Here is a 12,417-nt window from a genome sequence, read left to right as displayed (position 1 = left end):
TACAAAGAAATGTTACACAGAAATAAATGTTAAAGTGTCACCTGAAACACTAAGATCTTTACAAATTCTTAATTTTTCTGTCAGGGAAGTTGAGAAAGTGAACCTATTAAGAATGCACACATGCCTGCTAGAAATAATGAGAACCCCGAATGGGAACATCTAATTAAACAAGTCATAGAGACATGATGAGAACAGCATCCTGGGGAAGTTTGCCTGGTGGTGAGAGGCAGGCTGGTCCGATAAGGATGTTTTTAACAGTTCCCTACTGACATGGAAGAATTAATGTACCTATCCCCAAATTGCTCTGCTTTAAAGCAGTCATCTCATGTATTTGGAAAGCTGATTAATAAACAGTGTATTGAAAAACAAACAAACAAAACATTAGGTTGAAATTACCCCAATGTATTTTTTTTGCCTAATCTTCTTGGCTATTACCTTTAATGAATATTAGCTTAGAAATATATTGTAAACACATAACTGAGAAGAAATTTGTCTTCCCTGAGTCTCAGGATAGGCAGAGAGACATCTTTAAAGTTCATCTAGTTTGGGCTCTCAGCCGTCTTACTGCACCAGCAAGCAAGTGTCTCAGTAGACTGATCCTCATCTTCTTTTTACCACCCCCGGGAAGACAGCATTCCTGGGCATGACAGGCGCCCGCGGGCACGCACAGGGGAGTATGGTTCTCTGAGCATACTGGCTGGGACTTTGCTCCTTTCTCTTCCACTTGAGACAATCTAGTGATTACTAAAATTCAACTAAGAGTGACCTTATCAGAAAGTGACATTATTGGTGACAAATTACTCAACGCAAGACACAAAGGAGATGCTTCACACTGCTCCTGGGGACTGTGTGCTAAGCCTCCATTTAAACCAGGCAGTGGAGCAATTCAGTTATATCTAAGGCTCTTTTTAAAAGAAAACAGCTCTCATAGCCAAAAGCTCTTTCTTATATTGAGCCCGACTCTATCTCCCTCCCCATAGTTTCTACTCAGTAATTCTAGTTCTAGCACTTGGAGTTGGATAGAAGGATTTAACCCCTCTCCACCCATTCACTAATTAAGTGTATGAAATGACCACGGACATCTCCTACAGGCCCTTTTCCCACACCCCACTCTGCAAACACCCCACTCTTTCTCACTTTCATATGAAATGGCATCCTTTTCATTCTTTCTTGATGGCCTACTTTCCTTAAAACTTGAGACTGCCCCTTTAATGAGAATTTTGTTTTCATTAAAGTGGTTTACAGACGTATTTCTCACCCTACAACCCCTTCTGATTTCATCAGATGGAATTTCCCAGGGTATTTTTCAGAATGTGAAGAGACACTGTACCCCTTGGCTTGAACTTCTGTATTATCCATACATGCAGGGACAAGAGAAAAGTTCAGGATTCAGCCCAGGCACTCTCTCTTCCAGGCAGCTTCCACTGACCTGCCCAGCCTGTTAAGTCTTCCCTGGGAGTCCTCCCCAGGGCACCAAGCACCATGTTCCCTAAGCCACTGATATATGTGCCTATTTCTTCCATCAAAACTGGAAATTCCTTGAAGGCAAGTGCTGTGCTTTAATCATCTTTGAATTCCTGGTTCCCAGCACAATGCCTGGCACATGGAAGTATTTACAGATATTCCATATGAATTAACTAATGTAGCTACACACACATAAAAACCACAGACCTACTGCAGCAACTTATGGAAATTTGAGAAGGTACCAGAGTCCTCAAATGCTAGAACTTTCCCTTGACAAAAAATCTGCAGCTTCTCAAAGAAAAAAATCCACACGAATGTCTGTAACATATTAAGAAATTCAGTCTTAACAAGGCTTGTGAAAAACAGATACCATTTAAAACTAATGTAGAGACAATTCCAGGCAAGGCACTGCAGAGGAGCAAAGAAACGGTCTGGGGCATGATTCCTGCAGAGACAGCACATCTGCAGGATTCCGGCCAATCAGCTCTGGGAGAGCAGAGCTGTGCAGGCTGAAATGCACAGTGGTCTTACTGCATCTCAGCAAGGGAGCAGCTGGCATGGCTGATTAGAGAAACAACCTCTAGGAATGCACCTTCTCTTTTCCAGTATTGCTGTCTGATGCCAATAGCAAATTTATTTCATTTTATTATCTAATTGCAGCTCTGAAAGCACAGCTGAACAAATGTCTCTCTACCCCACATGCTTAATGATCACCATTAAGGTGTGTGAAAAAGTGATTCTTCTGCAGGCTTGGGAACACTGAGCTAAAATATTTTTGTGAGTAAAAACAGGAAAGAAAAGAGATGAGATTCTATATCTAAGGCACATGCTTTCCAATTACCAGAGAAATCTTTACCTTGAATGCAAATTTAACATGGGTAGAGAATGCAAAAATTTGTAATAGAGCCATAGATAAGACAAAATATGTGTGGAATAAAACAATTGTCACTCTGTGCTGATACCCAAAATCTCAATTTACTTAGATGTTAACCCCAAAATGAAGCCATCAGTGTATTCGTCAATAAATCTGCAAAATTTTACTTTATTGAAGGAATATCTTTTTTTGAAACAAAAGCTTCAGAAACTCATTATTTTCTAGAAAGTAGGAGAAATAAACCTTTTACCTTCATACTCAGAAGGAGGAATCAAAGGATAAGGGGGGGATCAAGAAATACTAGATGTAGACAGAGACAGCTGCAAATTAATAGACCCAGGGAGTTGTTCACATGCATGAGGAACTACAAGAGTTCTCCAGGCCACGGAATGGAGAAGTTATGGTCAAGGGCACATGTCAGTATCTGGAGACTCAGATGCTGCAGAAGAAGGATGGGTAGAATATCATTGCCAGAACTCGGAACAGTAGAGATTATTGATTTTGGTTGAAGATCAGCTGGTATTCAGAACTGCCTAGGGATGAGAAATAGGGACCAATGCAGACTTCAGTCTAGTGGGGAGTGAGTGGCTGCCAGGCAGTAGGTTTAAGAGGCTGGCTTCCCAGACTTCTGGATGGGACTCATATTAAATCTTCCAGTGGGTACCTATCCTATCAGTGAGGTTCTCTCAAGAACTTAACCAGAATGACCAGTTAGGTAAACAATACATAATCTCATTTTATATGACTCATGTCTCCTGGCAGCTTTTTTTTTCAGGGACTCAAATATGTCTCGTTCTCTCTTCCTTGCTATGTCCTTTACCAGAAACATACTAGCTCTAACTCTTACTCCTCTTCCACATCTTCACTTAAATAACAGGAAAGCCACCCTGTGTGGGTGAATTCCCTCTGTTCCAAGCTTCTCTAGCACCATATTATGTTAAACTTTCCACAGTGGTTAGTATTTGTCTGTCCAAAGTTTGCCTTCCCCACTAGACTACAAATTTCATGCAGTCAGAAACCTTGTTTATCTGTTCACTGCTGTATCCTACTCTGCCTGGCTCATAGGAGGCACAAAACAAGAATTGTTGAATTCATCAATAAACTCATAGAAATAAAAATTGAAAAAGATAAAGCAGAAAGCACCTGGAGTTTTCTTGGTTTGGCTCTTCACTCAAGCAGTGAAAACAGCAAAACAAGGCAGCCTACCGAAACTGATGTGGACTAAGGAAAAATGTGGTTTCTAGATATCAGGCTTTTGACATCCTTTCTGCAAGTACCAGATTTGTATTCCCAGATCCTTTACCCTTCACAATCCAACACCTAAAACAATTGTTTGTACAGCTCCAAATGCACTCTTCATCATAAGCCTAAATATCATAAGAGAAAACATCACGCATGTCAGAAGAAAAATGAAATGTGATATTTTATTCACCACTTCACTCTCACTTGTTGAGAACCTGCTATCTTTTAGGCAGAGTAAAAAATTGTTTTTAGGTCTTAATAAATTTCCCAGGTAGGGATTAGTATTCCCATTTTACAGTAACACAAAAATAGAGAAGCTCAGAGCAGTAAGCTGATTCGTACAAGTGGCAAGAGTGAAGATCGGACTAAGGCTGCACAGGCTCCCTCCCCAGGCCCTGCTGCCTCTGGCTGGAGAGCACTGTCAGGAAAGTCCACTAAGGCCACAGTGACTCAAAAGCTCCAAACTGGTCAGGACATCATTCCCCACCCTCTCTTTTCTTCCTATTTCACCCCAGTTCAAACTCTAGCTTCATGCTGGCCCTATTTGGAAAAGTGATGACAAAAATCCATCAGGAAAAGTACATTATGACATATTTCCTTCACTGAGGCTTTGTTCTCTGGCTAGTACAAAGGGGAGACAAGATATTTTACATTTTCTGCTTTAAAATATACACTAAAAGGAGAGAGTTTTTAAAACTAACAACATGTATTCTCAGGTACCAGTGGACAGCAGTTTCCCTTCCATTTTTCCCTTCTCCTCTTAGTATGCTGGATAATTTGATGTCAAGGAGAACTCTAAATGGTGAAGACTTACCCTTTCCATCTCTTTGAAGTCATCATCTAGCTTGGTTCCTTCAGCTCCTCCAACCTTCTCACTCACTTTCTGTAGAATACAACCAGACAGCATTTTTATTATAGGTAAAGTTTCTTTCAAAAACATGTGTTAAAACTTTCAAGCACTTCCACATGCATCACCCAATATAATCTCACAACCATTTTCTGAAGCGGACAGTCCCATTTCCATAGGAGGAAATTGTGGTTCCAGGGGTTTCAACAACTGGACAAAGCAAAGTGAGGCCTTCTGGGAGATACTGAAGTAACAATTCAAACTTGCATTTTCTGATTTTACCCCCAGAGCTCTTTCTATTATATAAATCATTGTCTAAGCATCTAATCATTAATATTTTCTTTCTGGAAGTTCTGAGGGACAACAGCATCATACAATAATCATTTCCCTCCATTAATGGATCTAAAATGCTACCTAGGTAGAAAATTGCTACTTTTTCAATCTGTTTCTCAATGGGTCATTTAACAGAAAATCACAAGCATCTATCAAACTTGTAAAAAAAAAAAAATCAGCCCAGCTAATCTTCAGATAAAAGCACTTGAACAGAAGTCTTATAAATCTCCCTGTAGTTGTCCGTATTCTTACATACGTAAGTTAAAAGATATGGAAAGATATTGATATCCAATTAGTGCCCATTATCATACATTATCATACATTTCATATTCATCAACTTACATATGCAAATGATCATTTTCCACATGTAGAATTCACGTTTCTTAAAAAATTAGATACCCTACTCTGTTCTGAAATAAAAATTCAAATTAAGTCTGATAAAAATTTATGAATGGATCATAAGAAAAATACTTTGGTTTCATAAAAGATGGAAACATTAAAAGCTAATGACACAAGACTTTCATTCCTCTTAAAATATTCCAAATATAAAGATAGTTAAATGCTTTTCACTTAGATGTCACTGTATTACATAAAGTTATCACACACTGATATCAAAATATGATTTTTCATTTCTTTCCTCAGCCACTGGGTCGAGGGACTTTGCAGAGGTTTCCCTCCATGGCCAGACCTGTAGCAATCTCAGTTAAAAACCTGGGTCATCCCAGTGAGCTTGGTTCACCTTCTTCTAAAAGGGTTCCTGAATACATGGTACCATCTCCTGGCCCTGCAATCTGTGATATCCCCTTACTGAGCTCTTAGGTATATTCCTTACCCTTTCTCTCTGTCCTTCATTCCTGCTTTCTACCATCAGGAAAACCTTTAGAAGAGACCACTCTTGGGAAAACCGAGAGTACAATTCTATTGTCACTCTGGTCTTGTACACCAGATGCCACCTGTTTCACCCCAACACTAGTAACAGGGAATGTTCTGTGATGGAAGGCCATGGCACTGACTGACTACCCTACTCTTTGCTAGCTAGACAGAGTTACTATGAAAATTAAATGGTGTAATAAGTGTAAGAACCTACAAGATATGCAGGAAATCCTAGTTCTCATCTCTTACCAATAATGTGTATATTTGCTTATAGTATCCCAGTTTCTCCTATCAGTTTATTTAACTATTGTGTCATGTCTTGAGAATAATCTAGCATTTTTCATTAACATAATACAACCTTAGGTAAATAAAGGCCAACAAAAATGAAAGGTAAATAAAAAGCAATATTAGTATCTTTAATTTGTATAGCTGATACATACTTTCACTTGCATTTTATCATTTAATATGTGTAGTACAAGAACTATGTAGAACAGATATTATTCCTATGTTGCAGTCGAGAAAACTCAGGGTTGCATAAATTAAACTGCCTGACCATGGTAGAGACCGTTAGCTAGGAAGAGATGGAACGATGACATGAGTGCAGATTTCCCAAGCTAGATTCTAGGCATCTGTGCATTCCCACCAGAACTTTGGAGAGCTGTCCATGGTGCTGGCCTTTCCTGCCTAAGGTGCCATTAGCTTCAGAAGGCCAGAGGTGAATTTATTGCCTTAACCCTTAGTCCTTGACATCAGCTGTCCCACTTAACCTGTGTCATGGGTAACATTATAAATTATATCAACAGTCTGCTCAGATCCAAGGCTTTATCTGGCATTAGTATCACCTAATCTAAAGCCTATACCAACTGTGATCTGGAACAGGAATCAGTTTCTTTACCTGCTTTCTTAAAGATTTTTACCAAATCAGAAATGGGGATAGGGAGGCCCTAAAATTCAGTTTAAAACCTCCTAATAAGATTCCAATATTCCAAGTGCCAGTGATTTGACCTGCATGTTCAAATACAAATTACAGAAAATTAGGAATAGAAGGGGCCCTAAAGTTTGTTGATACCAAATTTTCACTAACACTAAACAAATTCATACTGATTTTTACACTGATTCCCTCCCTTTCAGTTTGCCCAGTGAAGGCAAATTTAGCTCTTATTACAGCACCTTGTGTCTTATTATTCTTGAAGTATGGGATTTTCAGTGAAGGCTGGGTTGGGAAACTCTAATAGCTGAATTCCTACATAGTAAAGAAATATATGTTACAAAATGCCAAATTGTCTCTCAATTCTCCTGTCTCCAATGTAAGGGAACTCACTATATCCCAAAATCCCATTTTGGTTAAAGAGGATCATTATAGATAACCACTTCCCATGACCATGGCACATTTTACTTTTTATTTGCAAAATTATCACACACAAAAACCATGTGTTTGAGAAATGTCTACATTTGTAGTAACAGAGAATTCTAGTAACCTTGGGTTAACCACATTTTGACCATCTCTAGGGAATAAAATCAGCCCTTATCAAAGGCACAAAGGCCTATATCACACTTCCAATCCCACATTGTTCAACTGAGAATGATTTTAATTTCCCCCCTTTCTACATCCATTGACAGGTTAGCACCACAGTAGCTAATCAGTATATCAAACAGGATATCAAATGAGATCACTATGGCCATTAATAATTTAGAAATAGTCCAACTGGAACCAAGACCAGCTCACCAGTCCATTGGCTTCAAAAAGTTGGTGTAAAATACTCAGTGTGTGTGTGTGTGTGTGTGTGAGAGAGAGAGAGAGAGAGAGAGAGAGAGAGGGAGAGAGAGAGACTGAGGGAGAGAGAGATTGAAGAAGGATGTCAAGATCTTTCTCTTCTCTATAAAAGCTGACATTTGAGCTGCTGTGAGAGAAACAGTTCACCAAACATACTGAATGAAGCTAGCAGTTAAATATTGGTACTGGCCTGATTGGTTGGTTGATATAAAAATTCTTATCTAATTAGATTCTTAGAAAAAGGAGTATTCAAAATCACATACACATTGTTCTTCAAGCTTTATTTTTTCCAAGTCACAAAGGATCTAAATATATCAACACAGTGAATTAAACAATGGGCTAAATAACCTGACTCACTCCTTAAGAGCATGCTAAATATTTTTCTCTCCTGTTCTTTAAATATCATTACTAAAACTTATATCATTTTATGTATGAGCGTCAAGGTAAGGAACACAGGCTCCCTGAGCCCAAGTGGCCAATAATGAGTTTCATTTTCCTTACCTAGTACCATTTATTTAAGAATAGTTTTGTCCTACTACTTTATAGTGAAATAATTCCTAAAAGCAAGATTTCATAGTATTGAATATTTTCTGATGCTATCTTTATTTTTTTTTGAGAGGGCATCTCTCATATTTATTGATCAAATGGTTGTTAACAACAATAAAATTCTGTATAGGGGACTCAATGCACAGTTATTAATCAACCCCAAGCCTAATTCTCAACAGTCTCCAATCTTCTGAAGCATAACAAACAAGTTCTCACATGGTGAACAAGTTCTTACATAGTGAATAAGTTCTTACATGGTGAACAGTGCAAGGGCAGTCATCACAGAAACTTTTGGTTTTGATCACGCATCATGAACTATAAACAATCAGGTCAAATATGATTATTCATTTGATTTTTATACTTGATTTACATGTGAATCCCACATTTCTCCCTTATTATTATTATTACTATTTTTTTAATAAAATGCTGAAGTGGTAGGTAGATGCAAGATAAAGGTAGAAAACATAATTTAGTGCTGTAAGAGGGCAAATGTAGATGATCAGGTGTGTGCCTATAGACTAAGTATTAATCCAAGCTAGACAAGGACAACAAAACATCCACGGATGCAGAAGATTTCTCTCAAAACAGGGGGAGTTGAGGTTCTAAGCCTCCCCTCTGTTAGTCCCCAATTTCTCTCCTGATGGAGAAGAAATTCCCCTGCGACTGTGCCTTAGATTGTTCCTCCCTTGAGGAATCTTACCTGTCTCTGGCTAACCAGTCATCTTCCAGGGCCATATAGGGAAATGTAAAGTTGGTAAGTGAGAGAGAAGCAATATTGTTTGAAAAGGTTAGCTTTTTACTTGTTTGCAGATTTATGCCCTGTGGCTTCTATGCCCAGCATTTGTCTTGAGGTATCTTTACCACTTGGAAGAATTATAATACTCGGTAATTTTCGATATGAGGCACGAATTCTACTAAAGGGTTGTAATTAGGAAGGAAGAAGAAAAGCTATAGAAGTAGCAGACGGAAGAAAACATGGGAAGATTGATTATTTCTTTGACATATCTTCTTGTAGAGTAACTTCAGCATGTATATGTTTTAAACTACTAATTAAATTGTGCACATACATTAACATAATAGGAATACAGGTACATAACAAAAGCAGACCTACAATTACCAGCCATATTCAGTGAAATCAAGAAAACCAGTTAGGTACCCTAGGCATTTGTGAAAACTTATCAGTGATATGATGGATATTGTCTAACTGAATTTGAATAGTTTGAGAAAAATCAGACAAATGAAAACAACACATTCCTGGGAACTGTTCACATCCCATGTGTTCTTTTAACAGTATATAGTCTATAGTCGCACGATTTTGGAGCACTGCAACTTGCACTTCTAATTCTTCGTTGAGTTCCGACAGTATAGATCCAGTCAAATTTGTTGTTTTACTGTATGCACAGGCCAGCTTAGATATCTCCTTCTTCTCCTTCTTCATTCCAATGGCAAGTACAGGAACCGGTGGGATGACTGCAGCTACAATTGCAGCAGCGCCAGGATCTTTGTTGAAGTTTTTTGATGTTCATTTTCTGGAATGACTCTTCCAGAGGATGTTGATGTTGGAAGTTCTTCTTCATATCGTATCTTAATTCATTTTCTGTGTAGCCAAATTAGAATATGATCCTCTGTATAAACACAAACAAACCCGTTGCCCACACTTTGATATGATGTTTATAACATTGTGAAGAATCTATTGGAGATCACCACACAGGAACTGCTTTTTTTTTTTAAGAGAAAGGAATATTATCAGAAAAATATACTTCCATAGCTGATCATCTGACACCCTTTAAAATAACAAAATTAAGGATATGTAAAGCATGCATTAATTGCTGATTTGAAGTTAGTTTTTTTATCCTATCAGGGAGTAATCCCCCTTTTCTTATCATTTTTTTGTTATCATTAACCTACAAGTACATGAAGAATATTATGTTTACTAGGCTCTCCCCTATACCAAGTCACGCCGACAAACCCCATTACAGTCACTGTCCATCAGCATAGCAAAATGTTGTAGAATCACTACTTGTCTTCTCTGTGTTGCACAGCCCTCCCTTTTCTCCCACCACCCACATTATGCATGCTAATCATAATACTCCCTTTCTTCTCCCCCCGCCCTTATCCCTCCCTACCCAAAAATCCTCCCCAGCCCTTTCCCTTTGGTACCTGTTAGCCCATTCTTGGGGCCTGTGATTCTGCTGCTCTTTTGTTCCTTCAGTTTTTCCTTTGTTCTTATACTCCACAGATGAGTGGAATCATTTGGTATTTCTCTTTCTCCGCTTGGCGTATTTCACTGAGCATAATACCCTCCAGCTCCATCCATGTTGTTGCAAATGGTAGGATTTGTTTTCTTCTCATAGCTGAATAATGTTCCATTGTGTATATGTACCACATCTTCTTTATCCATTCATCTACTGATGGACACTTAGGTTGCTTCCAATTCTTGGCTATTGTAAACAGTGATGCGATAAACATAGGGGTGCATCTGTCTTTTTCAAACTGGACTGCTGCATTCTTAGGGTAAATTCCTAGGAGTGGAATACCTGGGTCAAATTGTAAGTTTCTTTGGAGAATTTTGAGGAACCTCCATACTGCTTTCCACAATGGTTGAACTAATTTACATTCCCACCAGCAGTGTAGGAGGGTTCCCCTTTCTCCACAACCTCGCCAACATTTGTTGTTGTTTGTCTTTTGGATGGTAGCCATCCTTACTGGTGTGAGGTGATATCTCATTGTGGTTTTAATTTGCATTTCGCTGATAATTAGCAATGTGGAGCATCTTTTCATGTGTCTGTTGGCCATCTGAATTTCTTTTTTGGAGGACTGTCTGTTCAGTTCCTCTGCCCATTTTTTAACTGGATTATTTGTTTTTTGTTTGTTGAGGTGGGTGGGCTCTTTATATATTTTGGATGTCAAGCCTTTATTGGATCTGTCATTTACAGATATATTCTCCCATACTGTAGGGTACCTTTTTGTTCTATTGATGGTCTCTTTTGCTGTACAGAAGCTTTTCAGCTTAATATAGTCCCACTTGTTATTGTTGCTATTGTTTTTCTTACCCGGGGACATATGTTCAAGAAGAGGTCACTCATGTTTATGTCTAAGAGATTTTTGCCTATGTTTTTTTCTAAGAGTTTTATGGTTTCATGACTTACATTCAGGTCTTTGATCCATTTCGAATTTACTTTTGTGTATGGGGTTAGACAATGAAATGCTCCAGTTTCATTCTCTTACATGAAGCTGTCCAGTTTTGCCAGCACCATCTGTTGAAGAGACTGTCATTTCCCCATTGTATGTAAATTGTTAATTTATCAAATATTAATTGACCACATATGTTTGGGTTAATGCCTGGAGTCTCTAATCTGTTCCACTGCTCTGTGGCTTTGTTCTTGTGCCAGTACCAAATTGCCTTGATTACTATGGCTTTGTAGTAGAGCTTGAAGTTGGGGAGTGAGATCCCCCCCACTTTATTCTTCCTTCTCAGGATTGCTTTGGCTATTCGGGGTCTTTGGTGTTTCCATATGAATTTTTGAACTATTTGTTCCAGTTCATTCAAGAATGTTGCTGGTAATTTGATAGGGATTGCATCAAATCTGTATATTGCTTTGGGCAGGATGGCCATTTTGACGATATTAATTCTTCCTAGACAATACCATGGGATGAGTTGCCATTTGTTAGTGTCCCTTTTAATTTCTCTTAAGAGTGTCTTGTAGTTTTCAGGGTATAGGTTTTTCACTTCTTCGGTTAGGTTTATTCCTAGGTATTTTATTCTTTTTGATGCAATTGTCAATGGAGTTATTTTCCTGATTTCTCTTTCTATTGGTTCATTGATAGTGTGTAGGAAAGCCACAGATTTCTGTGTGTTGATTTTGTATCCTTCAACTTTGCTGTATTCCAATATCAGTTCTAGTAGTTTTGGAGTGGAGTCTTTAGGGTTTTTTATGTACAATATCATGTCATCTGCAAAGAGTGACAGTTTAACTTCTTCTTTTCCAATCTGGATTCCTTGTATTTATTTTTTTGTCTAATTGCCGTGGCTAGGACCTCCAGTACTATGTTAAATAACAGTGGGGAGAGTGGGCATCCCTGTCTTGTTCCCGATCACAGAGGAAAAGCTTTCAGCTTCTTGCTGTTCAGTATAATGCTGGCTGTGGGTTTATCATATATGGCCTTTATTATGTTGAGGTACTTGCCCTCTATATCCATTTTTCTGAGAGTTTTTATCATGAATGGATGTTGAATTTTGTCGAATGCTTTTTCAGCATCTATGGAGATGATCATGTGGTTTTTGTCTTTCTTTTTGTTGATGTGGTGGATGATGTTGATGGATTTTCGAATGTTGTACCATCCTTGCATCCCTGGGATGAATCCCACTTGGTCATGGTGTAGATCCTCTCGATGTATTTTTGAATTCGGTTTGCTAATATTTTATTGAGTATTTTTGCATCTACATTCATCAGGGATATTGGT

General features: G+C 38.3%; 1 protein-coding gene across 4 annotated transcripts in view; it reads right to left on the bottom strand.

Annotated features, from left to right (window-relative positions):
* Window positions 1-12,417, bottom strand: part of SH3GL2 (SH3 domain containing GRB2 like 2, endophilin A1) — a 254,199-nt gene that overhangs the window by 48,309 nt on the left and 193,473 nt on the right. For all 4 annotated transcript variants that reach the window (XM_057498723.1, XM_036888155.2, XM_057498725.1 and 1 more), the window contains one exon: window positions 4,395-4,463. In XM_057498723.1, coding sequence (XP_057354706.1) covers window positions 4,395-4,463 — 69 coding nt within the window. The remainder of the gene's footprint in view (window positions 1-4,394; window positions 4,464-12,417) is intronic.

Source organism: Manis pentadactyla, chromosome 3 (genome assembly GCF_030020395.1).
Source record: "Manis pentadactyla isolate mManPen7 chromosome 3, mManPen7.hap1, whole genome shotgun sequence".
Lineage (NCBI taxonomy): Eukaryota > Metazoa > Chordata > Mammalia > Pholidota > Manidae > Manis > Manis pentadactyla.
This window is presented reverse-complemented; position numbering and strand designations above follow the sequence as displayed.